Source organism: Balaenoptera acutorostrata, chromosome 15 (assembly GCF_949987535.1).
Source record: "Balaenoptera acutorostrata chromosome 15, mBalAcu1.1, whole genome shotgun sequence".
Lineage (NCBI taxonomy): Eukaryota > Metazoa > Chordata > Mammalia > Artiodactyla > Balaenopteridae > Balaenoptera > Balaenoptera acutorostrata.
This window is the reverse complement of record NC_080078.1, coordinates 43,374,975-43,389,522: the sequence shown is the minus strand read 5'-3', so window position 1 is coordinate 43,389,522 and position 14,548 is coordinate 43,374,975. Positions and strand designations below refer to the sequence as shown.

The 14,548-nt window shown below is 39.4% G+C and overlaps 1 protein-coding gene across 4 annotated transcripts in view; it reads right to left on the bottom strand.

Moving 5' to 3' along the window:
- The window catches only part of KIZ (kizuna centrosomal protein), a 114,013-nt gene that overhangs the window by 63,927 nt on the left and 35,538 nt on the right, over positions 1 to 14,548 (bottom strand). For all 4 annotated transcript variants that reach the window (XM_007191883.2, XM_007191884.2, XM_007191885.2 and 1 more), the window contains exons 5-6: positions 6,122 to 6,767; positions 5,426 to 5,741 (exon numbers count right to left, since the gene is read on the bottom strand). In XM_007191883.2, the coding sequence (XP_007191945.2) occupies positions 5,426 to 5,741; positions 6,122 to 6,767 (962 nt within the window). The remainder of the gene's footprint in view (positions 1 to 5,425; positions 5,742 to 6,121; positions 6,768 to 14,548) is intronic.

The following is a 14,548-nucleotide window of genomic DNA, read 5'->3' as shown; positions in this document are numbered from 1 at the left end:
CTTGATAAAGAACATCTACAAAAAAACCTACAGCTAACATTATGCTTAATGGGGAAGAACAAGATTCTTTCCCTATAAGATCAAGAACAAGGCAAGAATGTCCCTTCTCACCACTACTACTCAACACTGTACTAGAAGTCCTAACTAATATAATAAGACAGAAAAAGGAAATACAAGACATAGATTAAAAGAGAAATAAAACTGTCTTTAATCAAAGATGACATGCTTGTCTATGTGGAAAATGCCAAAGAATCAACCAAAAAACTCCAAAACCCTGGAACTAATCAATGATTATAGCAATGTTGCAGGATATAAGGTTAATATACAAAAGTCAATTCCTTTTCTATACAGCAGCAATGAATAATTGGGATTTAAAATTAAAAACACAATACCATTTACATTAGCACCAAAAAAAGAAGTACTTAAGAATAAGTCTAACAATATATGTACAAGAACTGCAAGAAGAAAACTGCAGAACTGATGAAAGAAATCAACATCTAAATAAATGGAGAGATAGTCCAATTTCGTGCATAGGAATACTCAACACTGTTAAGATGTCAGTGCTTCCCAACTTGATCTATGGATTCAATACAATTTCAGTCAAAGTTCCAGCAAGTTATTTTTTGGGGGGCAACACTGATAAATAGATTCTAACATTTATAGGGAAGGGCAAAAGACTCAGAGTAGCCAATGCAGCACTGAAGAAAAATGAAGTCAGAGCCCTGACACTTCACGACTTCAAGATTTACTATAAAGCGGCCATAATCAAGACAGTATGGTATTGGTGAAGAAACAGATAGATAATGGAACAGAATACAGAGCCCAGAAATAGACCCACACAAATATAGTCAACTGTTCTTTTATGAAGGAGCAAAGACAATTCAGTGGAGAAAGGATAGTCTTTTCAACAGATGGTACTGGAACAAACAGATATCCATATATCCACATGAAAAAAAATAAATCTAGACACTGACCTTATATCTTTCACAAAAATTAACTCAAAATGATCATAGGTCTAAATGTAAAATGCAAAACTATAATATTTCTAGAAGATAACATAAGAGGAAATCTAGGTGACCTTGGATTTGGTGATGATTTTTAGATACAATACCAAACACACAATGAAAGGACAAAATTGATAAGCTGGACTTTATGAAAATGAAAAACTTCTGGGGCTCTCAAGATGGCTGGTTGGTGCCTTGAGTAGCTCATACCAGCAGCAGTGGTGGAACTTGCTGCTGGTGCCGGCCACCCCTAGAGTGGCTTAAAAAAAGAAATAAAAGAAAACAAAAACAAAATCTTCTGTTCTGAAAAAGACACTGTCAAGAAAATGGAAAGACAAGCTGCAGACTGGGAGAAAATATTTGAAAATCACATTATCTCTCTGATAAAGGACCTATATCTGAAATATACAAAGAGCTCTTAACTCAACAATAAGGGCCTCCCTGGTGGCGCAGTGGTTAAGAATCCACCTGTCAATGCAGGGGACACGGGTTCGAGCCCTGGTCTGGGAAGATCCCACATGCCACGGAGCAACTAAGCCCGTGCACAACTACTGAGCCTGCATTCTAGAGCCCGCAAGCCACAACTACTGAGCCCGAGTGCCACAACTACTGAAGCCCACGTGTCTGGAGCCCATGCTCTGCAACAAGGGAAGCCACCCAACGAGAAGTCTGTGCACCTCAACAAAGAGTAGCCCCTGCTCGCTGCAACTAGAGAGAAGCTCGTGTGCAGCAACAAAGACCCAACACAGCCAAAAATAAAAATAAATAAATAAATTTATTTTTTTAAAAAAACCCTCAACAATAAAAAAAATGAACCCAATTAAAAAATAGGCAAAAGATCTGAACAGACATCTCACCAAAGAAGATATATGAATGGTAAATAAGTACATGAAAAGATGCTCAACATCATATGTCATCAGGGAATTGCAAATGAAAACAATGAGATATCATAAAGCCTGATCCATTTACATCAGGTCCAATCTGGATAAGTCCTTTTGATTATCTGCAAAATTCTTCATCTCTGTCATATGACATCCTAATCACGGCAGGCAGCTCCATCACCCTCACTGTCCTGCCCACACTCAAGGTGAGGGGATCATACAGGTGTACACCAGGGGCGGGAATTTCGAGGGCCATCTCAGAATTCTGGCTACCTCATGGGTAAGTCATCCTGATGAAACTAACATCAGATTAATTCTCCTAAATCAAGTGATTCACCATACTACCCTTCTCTCAAAATAGCCTTCAACAGTTCTGCAAAACATAGAGATGAACTCTAAATACGTTAACTGGATACTCAAGGCCTTTCTCAACCATGTCCCAGGAGACATTTCAAACCTCCACTCTGACAACCCCTCATGGATAAGCCTTCAGCCACACCCTCTGCCTGCCCCCTGCCCCCTTGTGTTCTCTGTACCTGCGTTCCTAGTTGCACTCTTCCTTCAGACCTAATCCACCCCTTTTCTTCCTCCTCCTTATTCAAACCTGTACATCCTTTAAGATGCTGCGTCAACACCTGTATAAAATCTTTCCTGACCCTTTGGACTCACATCAAGCTTATCTTTATTTGAATTTGTCCTAAAGTACTGTGGTGGGTTACAAAAAATGACGATAAACTTCTCATCCCTGGATACACACCCTTTGCAACACAACTCTGCCACTCACCTCATCAAGAGATGGGCTGTCTTTATCTACCTTTTGACACTGTGCTGGGCTCTGTGAATGTTTTTAGCCAATGGGACATTAGCAAACATGATGCAAGCAGACACTTAAGAAGCATCTGTGCACTGGCCTTGCCCTCTTGCTGTCTTGGGAACCCTGCTACCTCTACCAGGTGACTGAGGCTGGACTAATCTCCCAGATGAGGGACAAGTGGCCAAGTTATCCCTGTGGCCCCAACTGACACTGGGCCAACCACCTGTCACATGACAAATAATAACTGTCTGGTGTTTTAAGTCATGGGGCTTTGTACCGACATTTGTAGCAAACTACTCACTCCTTAAGAAAATAAAAGATTCAAGGGCCTCCTTTTCAACATTTCTTTTGTGCAGCTTCATTGTAGTAAGCGTTCTTCTGAGAAGAGGTAATTGCAGCTTGCAATGGAGGGTCAGCTCATGTGCATGAATCACATGCTCAACATCTGGAGGTAGCCATGGGAGCAGGCCATGAAGCTTCTCAAAGTCACTTGGCTTTTAAAGGTGGAAGCAACCCCAGTGTCCATCAACACATGAGTGGATAAACAAAATGTGGTTTATCCATACATTGGACTGTGATTCAGCCATAAAAATAAATGAAGTTCTGAAACATGCTACAACATGGATGCACTGGGGAACCAAAATATTCATGTGACTTGCCTTCTCATGAGACTCGTTTTACTGTGTCCTGGAACGAGACTGCAGTATCTCCCAGGTGTGTCTAAAGTCATCATCATCACTCTCATCAAATCAGAGGTTCCAGTTTCCTGTTCAAATCCTTCTGTGTGTCTTCCTTTGTCCCACCTCTTCACCTTTGTTAACTAAAATCCCTTCTAGTAATTTCTCTCCAGGCCCTCAACAGATCCTAAAGTAAACTGAGAACCTCTGAGGTCAGAGCAGTACTGTGTAAGTATGAAGTCACAGGCTCAGGTTAATACTCAACCCTCTGAGTAAAGAAGAAGAGCAAATGCTAGAGAGGAAAGAAGAGAATGCAGTCCCTCAAGAGCAGTGGGGAGTCGGCAAGTTAGCCAGCACCATTTAAAACCACCATCAATCTACGCCTGGGGAGGACTTTCACCACAATCAACAGACTCAAATTTGGTAACATGCACACAGAAAACCACCACTGCTGACTGACCTTTCATTCTGGGGGCATTCTATTAAAACAAACTTTCAAAAATTCCCCAAATGCCCCTATTTTCCAACAACTTTTGGAAAACTATATACCAACATTTCAAGGAGCTTGGTTTTAGGGTTACAGGAAACAGTCATTCACATAGGAGAATAGGAGATAGAAGGTTCTTAATTCTGTACACACTCAACTTTTTTCATCTCAGAAAAGGACTGAGTCCTGGGTAAGTACACTAGTCCTCCAGTTAGTTAGCCTACCAAAATACTAACTTGTCCAATGAACTTGTCCAATGAACTATAAAAAGAAGCCTGCAAATACAAACCTAAAACAGAAACGTTCTCTTTTTAGTAATAAAGTTTCTAATATGTATTAATAGTATGTAATACCCGTACTTCCTCGATGAGAGAGAAGTATTATTACTAGAAAAACCCATCTGGCTTGCCTCTGCAATAAAGCCAGTCTCCCAAGGACAAGACCATGTTGGTTCTTCCATCCACAGTGCAAATACTTTGCACTTGGATGTTCTTAATAAGTATGTCTTGAACATCAGTTTGGAGGCAATCAGACTATAAATTAAACTTTTCACCGTAAGTAGGTAATGAGTGGTAAGAGGCAATATATTAAAAGGTTCAATGGTGCTTTAAAGAGAACATGCACCATGCATACAAGAACACCCGCCTGGCTTTTCACTGTTGCTGGGACTGTTGGAAAGAGAGAGACAGATGGTATCATAGTGTTAACAACATTCTGTGGGGGAGGGGTCGGCGAGGCTGTGTGGAGGGTCTGCCCCCATGGCCTATGTGTCACTCCTATGCCCCTGGCCTTGGTATCCTCACTTTAAAAGGCGAGCTCTACCTCGGGTTGTGTACTTAAGTTCCTTGTATCCCTAAGAGATTTGATGCTATTTGTGCTACTTTTATTGCAGAATTGGTTCTCAACAGTTTCCATGTTTTCTACAATTCCACTATCTCCAATCAACAGTAAAAAATCATATATGAGCTTTTATGACTTGGATATTGTAAGTGTTCAAAATATATAACACCGATGTTCCTATTTACCCTTAAAGACTCCAATGTCTTCACTTTTACATTCAGAAAATGAAAGCTGCCTTAGATATACAATTACAAAAATTTATTAATGCATATTTAATTGTATGACAAAAATGACACTCTGGCAAGGGACAGAAGGATTAAGCAAATTAATTAGATACAAAGTTCTTAGTCTCAAAAGCTGAATTCCTAGGAAGTTTAAGTGTTTGTCACCTGTGTTACTACAACTCCAAAATGATTGATTTTCTAAAAGGATGGCGGGTAGTGGGTGGGGGGAATGACTTATGAATTAACCAGGGATTCTTTAGATATAATTATAAACTGCCAATCACCACGATTTCAATGATATTCAGGCTTTTAAAGCTATTTCATAAAAAAAAAAAAAAAAAGAAGAAAAGAAATTAGTCCTTATCTAAAAGACTATTTATGAGACTTAAGGAACTTATACATTCATGGCTGAGTGTTCAATAATATACTCCCAGTGGAATGGTCTCTAAAAATGTCTATAACTAGAAATAGGACAGTGAAAAAAATTGAATGGCTTACTCTCTTGTTGGCGAGTTAGTGGAGGATTCCTTTTTTGAATCTGGAGAGCTTAGGGTTTGCAAAATACAATTATGTTTTTCAGTGGACGGGGCATCTCTTTCTTGCTTGGAGTGAATGAAATTTAAGGCCTCTATTCCATCTTCTTCCTCCACCGTGTCACCTGGATTTGGCTGTGGTTCTGGACTCCTTAAAATCAGATCCTCTTCACTTACAGAAACTGTGAGGTCACTGCTGCTGCTCTCACTCTCCACCTCCTGCTCTTCCCACATTTTTCTGCAGGGCTCCTGTGTCTCTGGGTCCCGGCGAGGAGGATGATCTGTAACGGGGACATGAACAGATTACTGATCACTGACTTCAGGCAGCAGCAAGGGGTAAGACGTCCTACCTCCCAGAGCAGAGCTGCTCATCCGTTAGAGACGTGTAGAAACAATCCACAGCGAACTACAGTATTTTAAGACCCATGAAAAATATTTTAAAAATATCACAGTGGGTTTAAAAATCAGAGAATTTGCTTGCAAAAATATTTCCATGTACATAGTTAAGAACTCATTAGAATGGAATTTGTTGGCAAAGTCACTACTTTGTTTTTTGACAGATACAATTAGACAGTATTTTGTATTCTTACATAAGACCATCACCACCCAAAAAACTAAATACCAACAAAAATGAGCAAACCATTTCAGCCTCTCACCCCACCTGAGGAAGCTTCCCAGGCAGGATGCTTCTCTTGAGAACGCTCGTTTTCAGATGCACTGGATTCTGAGCCTGACGGCGGAGAGACTGGAGGTCTGGCTCTTTCTTTCTCGACTTCAATATGCTCCTGTGTCAATATTTCTCCCTCTGATCCCTCTGATCTGCTGGAACTGTCACACTTTAAATCAGTGGTTCTGTTCTCTGGACTTAATCTCTCCTGTAATGGGGAATGGAGTTCGGCAGACTTTCTGCCTTCAGATAAATTACTCTTGCCCTGACGTGCGTTGCTTCCTATTTCCAAGCAATGAGTTTGTTCCTCCTCAGACAATGCGCTGGCTGTGACTGGCGTTTTCTCACCCATCTGAAGAGATGTCTTTCCATCTATTCTGTCAGACTTATTTAAGCACTGTGTGTCACTATGAGTTTGTACTACATAGCTGTCTGTCACATTACTGCTCCGGGCTGTCTGTTGGTGTGAATGTGGGTCAAGAATTGAAAAGTTCTTTGTGGGTTGGGGAGATTTCTGCTCTGTACTGAAATCTCCAACGCCTGAGACGGCTGACATTTGGCGGCCCATAAAGATTGTTGCTGGTTGATACAATCCTCTTGACACGGCGGTCCCTGAGTTAATTTCTGCTGGCATTACAACCTGCAGCACCAAAAGACATGAAAATTAAACAGGCTGTATATGAACAATGAGGTTATTTAGGTTGTTTTCAGAAATGAAATTAGGTCAGGAAGCAGGACCAATGAAAGCAACACCTACCATGTTCTATAAAACTCATGGCTTCCTACAAAATGAATGACCAAAAAACAGTACAGTCCACACTATTTAATTGTAATAACAATACTGGTTCACAAAGCAAATATTGTCAGGGAACTATGGAATCTGTATTTTTCAAAAAGAGATACATACATTGCATTGTACAGCTATGTGAATGTATTTAATGCCACTGAACTGTACACTCAAACATGGTTAAAATGGTAAATTTTCTGTTATATATATTTTACCACAATTAAAAAAATAAACTTTGAGTTCTAACCACTTTCCACAGAGAAGTGGATTTGATGAAGCTAAAGAGGTACTTGAACAAAAAAACCGGGGGCATACAAAGGACTATTGGGGGTTTCAAAACTCTATTTCTAGTAGTGTGTGTAATATTAAAAAACTTCCAATAATCACATATTCAAGACTGCATTAAATAATACTGCATATGTGCAAAATAATCTAATTTCCTGTCAAACTGAAAATAATAGCAGTTTTTTTCTGAACAACTTCAAGTAATTTTAAAGACATTTAAAGCAATTTAAATTCATTGGCATGTCTATGGGGAGAATGAGCATTGTCTCTTCCTTAAAAAGAGAGAGAGGAGGGGACGAGGGTGGGATGGGAAAGAGAAACAGAAGCAACTGGTTCAGCGGCTTGATCAAGGACACACAATGGGAAGCAGAACTGGAAGTAACAATCATAAAGCCTTGAAGAAGTTAAGTGCTTTTCTTCCAAAGGGACCAAAGCATCTCCACATACATAATAGCATTTAGTCCACAGAGCACTACAGGTTGATGGGGAGATGCATCTGCACCCCTCCTCTGCAGATGGAAAAACTGAGGCCAAAATTTTCAGAGAAAATGTCATTCACGTAGCTGAAACAGAATCTAGGTCTTACTTCTCTTCAAACATACTGTCTCTTCTATTTCTAAAGATAAAACAAACAACTTTGAAGCAAAAACAAATGAAAAGGGATGTCAGAGAAATGGCGGAATAAGGACCTCTCAAAATTCTCTGCTCTGTTAAAGAAACAATAACAGTGGAAAACATCTTCAGAATAACTTTTCAGAACTCTGGAAATTAACCAAAGGCTTGCAGCAATCTGAGGAACATTTATTCAAGAAAAGTAACTGAATCTTGATAAGAACAGCAGCACTTCACGGTGTTTTAACTTGCCCTATTCCCATTTCCCCCTCCTCCAGTCTGCAGTAACCTTGAAAATCAGCAGCCTGTAATCACAGCCTGTAAACCAGCACCCTTATAGACACTGAAAGGAGTGGAAAATGATTGGAACTCTTTCAAAGCTCCATTCCCAGAGAACTGACATTATTTGACCTGTCTAGTAGCTCCCCAGAAGACCACCCTCACAAGACTGTCTTTATTTGACCTGACTTGGAGCTCACACAGAGCGAACAGCCTTTCACCGGGGGTTACTTGTCAAAAATAAGCAGAGGCAAAATGTTTAACATCAAGGCTGCCTAAGGCAGTGGATAACAGCTGGGAAAACAATAGGCTAACTAAAATAACTTAAAAGGAAAAGCTGGTGAATGAGATGTCCACAGGAGGCTTTGAAAAGCTCCAGCATATTCCTGGAAACCTAAACTGTGGGCATGCTCAATAAAAGTCCTGAGGGGGCATTGGTTCTGGAAGGAGAGAGATTTGCGGCCTGTGCATGCGCAGTTCGCTGCCCGGGCTGTCCAGCTCCGGCCGTGGCAGTTCCGCACCAGCACGATTTCGGCGCCGGACCCAGTTTCCCGCCACCTGACCATGCTCCTGGGAGACGCTCCACCTCACTGTCACTTGGAGTTTTGTGGGGGTCAGGCATCCAAGAAGACTGAGGTTTGCTTGATACGTGGCGTGTGCGAGACTCCTGAGGACGACTCCAGAACTATGGGCCTCCGGCATCCAGGTCATTGAGATTCCACATATAAGTGACATCATACGATATTTGTCTTTGTCTGACTTACTTAATGAACTTTTAATGAACAGCATCCATGTGGCTGACAGGGTCTTGGTGCTCTGGCCGGGTGTCAGGCCTGAGCCTCTGAGGTGGGAGAGCCAAGTTTAGGACACTGGACCACCAGAGACTTCCCAGCCCCACGTAATATCAATTGGTGAGAGCTCTCCCAGAGATCTCCGTCTCAACGCTAAGACCCAGCTCCACTTAACGACCAGCAAGCTCCAGTGCTGGACACCCCATGCCAAACAACTAGCAAGACAGGAACACAACCCCACCCACTAGCAGAGAGGCTGCCTAAAATCATAAAAAGTTCACAGATACCCCAAAACACGCCATCGGATGTGGTCCTGCCCACCAAAAATATAAGAATCAGCCTCATCCACCAGAACACAGGCACAAGTCTCCTCCACCAGGAAGCCTACACAACCTACTGAACCAACCTTAGCCACTGGGGGCAGACACCAAAAACAACAGGAACTATGAACCCGCAGCCTGAGAAAAGGAGACCCCAAACACAGTAAGTTAAGCAAAATGAGAAGACAGAGAAGTATACAGCAGATGAAGGAGCAAGGTAAAAACTCCACCAGACCAAACAAATGAAGAGGAAATAGACAGTCTACCTGAAAAACGATTCAAGAGTAATGATAGTAAAGATGATCCAAAATTTTGGAAATACAATGGAGAAAATACAAGAAACATTTAACAAGGACACAGAAGAACGAAAGAGCAAACAAACAATGATGAACAACACAATAAATGAAATTAAAAATTCTCTATAAGAAATCAACAACAGAATAACTGAGGCACAAGAACGGATAAGTGACCTGGAAGATAAAATAGTGGAAATAACTACCACAGAGCAGAATAAAGAAAAAAGAATGAAAAGAATTGAGGACAGTCTCAGAGACCTCTGGGACATTACATGCACCAACATTCAAATTATAGGGGTCCCAGAAGAAGAAGAGAAAAAGAAAGGGAATGAGAAAATATTTGAAGAGAATATTGTTGAAAACTTCCCTAATATGGGAAAGGAAATAGTCAATCAATTACAGGAAGCACAGAGAGTCCCATACAGGATAAATCCAAGGAGAAACACACCAAGCCACATATTAATCAAACTATCAAAAATTAAATACAAAGAAAAAATATTAAAAGCAGCAAGGGAAAAGCAACAAATAACATATAAGGAAATCCCCATAAGGTTAACAGCTGATCTATCAGCAGAAACTCTGCAAGCCAGAGGGAGTGGCAGGACATATTTAAAGCGATGAAAGGGAAAAACCTACAACCAAGATTACTCTACACAGCAAGGACCTCATTCAGATTTGATGGAGAAATTAAAAGCTTTACAGACAAGCAAAAGTTAAGAGAATTCAGCACCACCAAACCAGCTTTACAACAAATGCTAAAGGAACTACTCTAGGCAGGAAACACAAGAGAAGGAAAGACCTACAATAACAAACCCAAAGCAATTAAGAAAATGGTAATAGGAACATACATATCGATAATTACCTTAAATGTAAATGGATTAAATGCTTCAAACAAAAGACATAGACTGGCTGAATGGATACAGAAACAAGACCCATATATATGCTGTCTGCAAGAGACCCACTTCAGACCTAGGGCACATACAGACTGAAAGTGAGGGAATGGAAAAAGATATTTCATGCAAATGGAAATCAAAAGAAGGCTGCAGTAGCAAGTCTCTTATCAGACAAAACAGACTTTTAAATAAAGACTATTACAAGAGACAAAGAAGGACACTACATAATGATCAAGGGATCAATCCAAGAAGAAGATATAACAATTGTAAATATTTATGCACCCAACATAGGAGCACCTCAATACATAAGGTAAATGCTAACAGCCATAAAAGGGGAAATCGACAGTAACACAATAATAGTAGGGGACTTTAACACCCCACTTTCACCAATGGACAGATCATCCAAAATGAAAATAAATAAGGAAACACAAGCTTTAAATGATACATTAAACAAGATGGACTTACTTGATATTTATAGGACAGTCCATCCAAAAACAACAGAATACACTTTCTTCTCAAATGCTCATGGAACATTCTCCAGGATAGATCATATCTTGGGTCACAAATCAAGCCTTGGTAAATTGAAGAAAATTGAAATTGTGTCAAGTATCTTTTCCGACCACAATGCTATGACTAGGTATCAATTACAGGAAAAAAACTGTAAAAAAACCCACAAACACATGGAGGCTAAACAATATACGACTAAATAACCAAGAGATCACTGAAGAAATCAAAGAGGAAATCAAAAAATACCTAGAAACAAATGACAATGAAAACACGACGACCCAAAACCTATGGGATGCAGCAAAAGCAGTTCTAAGAGGGAAGTTTATAGCAATACAATCCTACCTCAAGAAACAAGAAACATCTCAAACAAACAACCTAACCTTACACTTAAAGCAGTTAGAGAGAGAAGAACAAAAAAACCCCCCAAAGTTAGCAGAAGGAAAGAAATCATAAAGATCAGATCAGAAATAAATGAAAAGGAAATGAAGGAAACAAGAGCAAAGATCAACAAAACTAAAAGCTGGTTCTCTGAGAAGATAAACAAAATTGACAAACCATAGGCCAGACTCATCAAGAAAAAAAGGGAGAAGACTCAAATCAAGTTAGAAATGAAAAAGGAGAAGTAACAACTGACACTGAAGAAATACAAAAGATCATTAGAGATTACTACAAGCAACTATACGCCAAAAAAATGGACAACCTGGAAGAAATGGACAAACTCTTAGAAAAGCACAACCTTCCGAGACTGAACCAGGAAGAAATAGAAAATATAAACAGACCAATCACAAACACTGAAATTGAAACTGTGATTAAAAAATCTTCCAACAAACAAAAGCCCAGGACCAGATGGCTTCACAGGCGAATTCTATCAAACATTTAGAGAAGAGCTAACACCTATCCTTCTCAAACTCTTCCAAAATACAGAAGAGGGAGGAACACTCCCAAACTCATTCTATGAGGCCACCATCTCCCTGATACCAAAACCAAACGAATATGTCACAAAAAAAGAAAACTACAGGCCAATATCACTGATGAACACAGATGCAAAAATCCTCAACAAAACACTAGCAAACAGAATCCAACAGCACATTAAAAAGATCATACACCATGATCAAGTGGGGTTTATCCCAGGAACAGCAAGGATTCTTCAATATATGCAAATCAATCAATGTATATACACCATATTAACAAATTGAAGGATAAAAACCATATGATAATCTCAATAGATGGAGAAAAAGCTTTCAACAAAATTCAACACCCATTTATGATAAAAGCTCTCCAGAAAGTAGGCATAGAGGGAACGTACCTCAACATAATAAAGGCCATATATGACAAACCCACAGCCAACATCGTTCTCAATGGTGAAAAACTGAAACCATTTTCACTAAGATCAGAAACAAGACAAGGTTGCCCACATTCACCACTATTATTCAACATAATTTTGGAAGTTTTAGCCACAGCAATCAAAGAAAAAGAAATAAAAGGAATCCAAATTGGAAAAGAAAAAGTAAAACTGTCACTGTTTGCAGATGATATGATACTATACATAGAGAATCCTAAAGATGCTAAGATGCTACCAGAAAACTACTAGAGCTAATCAATGAATTTGGTAAAGTAGCAGGATACAAAATTAATGCACAGAAATCTCTTGCATTCCTATACACTAATGATATCTGACAGAAATGATATCTGAAATATCTGAAAGAGAAATTAAGGAAACACTCTCATTTACCACTGCAACAAAAAGAATAAAATACCTAGGAATAAACCTACCTAAGGAGACAAAAGACCTGTATACACAAAACTATAAGACAGTGATGAAAGAAATTAAAGATGATACAAACAGATAGACAGATATACCATGTTCGTGGATTGGAAGAATCAACATTGTGAAAATGACTATACTACACAAAGCAATCTACAGATTCAAGGCAATCCCTATCAAACTACCATTTTTCACAGAACTAGAACAAAAACTTTCACAATTTGTATGGAAACACAAAAGACCACAAATAGCCAAAGTGATCCTGAGAAAGAAAAACAGAGCGGGAGCACTCAGGTTCCCTGACTTCAGCCTATACTACAAAGCTACAGTAAGCAAGGCCGTATGGTACTGGCACAAAAACAGAAATATAGATCAATGGAACAGGATAGAAAGCCCAGAGATAAACCCACGCACATATGGTCACCTTATCTTTGATAAAGGAGGCCAGAATATACAATGGAGAAAAGACAGCCTCTTCAATAAGTGGTGCTGGGAAAACAGGACAGCTACATGTAAAAGAATGAAGTTACAACACCCCCTAATACCATACACAAAAATAAACTCAAAATGGATTAAAGCCCTAAATGCAAGGCTAGGCATTATAAAACTCTTAGAGGAAAACATAGGCAGAACACTCTAGGACATAAATCACAGCAAGATCCTTTCTGAGCTACCTCCTAGAGAAATGGAAATAAAAACAAAAATAAACAAATGGGACCTAATGAAACTTAAAAGCTTTTGCACAGCAAAGGAAACCATAAACAAGACGAAATGACAACCCTCAGAATGGGAGAAAATATTGCAAACAAATCAACAGACAAAGGATTAATCTCCAAAATATATAAAGACCTCATGCAGCTCAATATCAAAAAAACAAACAACCCAATCCAAAAATGGGCAGAAGACCTAAACAGACATTTCTCCAAAGAAGATATACAGATTGCCAACAAACACATGAAAGGATGCTCAACATCACTAATCATTAGAGAATTGCAAATCAAAACTACAATGAGGTATCACCTCACACCAGTCAGAATGGCCATCATCAAAACATCCACAAACAATAAATGTTGGAGAGGATGTGGAGAAAAGGGAACTCTCTTGCAGTGTTGGTGGGAATGTAAATTGATGCAGCCACTATGGAGAACAATATGGAGGTTCCTTAAGAAACTAAAAATAGAACTACCATATGACCCAGCAATCCCACTACTGAGCATATACCCTGAGAAAACCATAATTCAAAAAGAGTCATGTACCACAATGTTCACTGCAGTACTATATACAATAGCCAGGACATGGAAGCAACCTAAATGTCCATTGACAGATGAATGGATAAAGAAGATGTGGCACATATATACAATGGAATATTACTCAGCCATAAAAAGAAACAAAATTGAGTTATTTGTAGTGAGGTGGATGGACCTAGAGTCTGTCATACAGAGTGAAATAAGTCAGAAAGAGAAAAATAAATACCATATGCTAACACATATATATGGAATCTATAAAAAAAAAAATGGTTCTGATGAACCTAGGGGCAGGAGAGGAATAAAGATGCAGATGTAGAGAATGGACTTGAGGACATGGGGAGGGGGAAGGGTAAGCTGGGACGAAGTGAGAGAGTGGCATGGACATATATACACTACCAAATGTAAAATAGATAGCTAGTGGGAAGCAGCTGCATAGCACAGGGAGATCAGCTCGGTGCTTTGTGACCACCCAGCAGGGTGGGATAGGGAGGTTGGGAGGGAGACAGAAGAGGGAGGCGATATGGGGATATATGTGTACATATAGCTGATTCACTTTGTTATACAGCAGAAACTAACACAACATGTTAAAGCAATTATAATCCAATAAAGATGTTAAAAAAAAAAAGAAAAGTCCTGAGA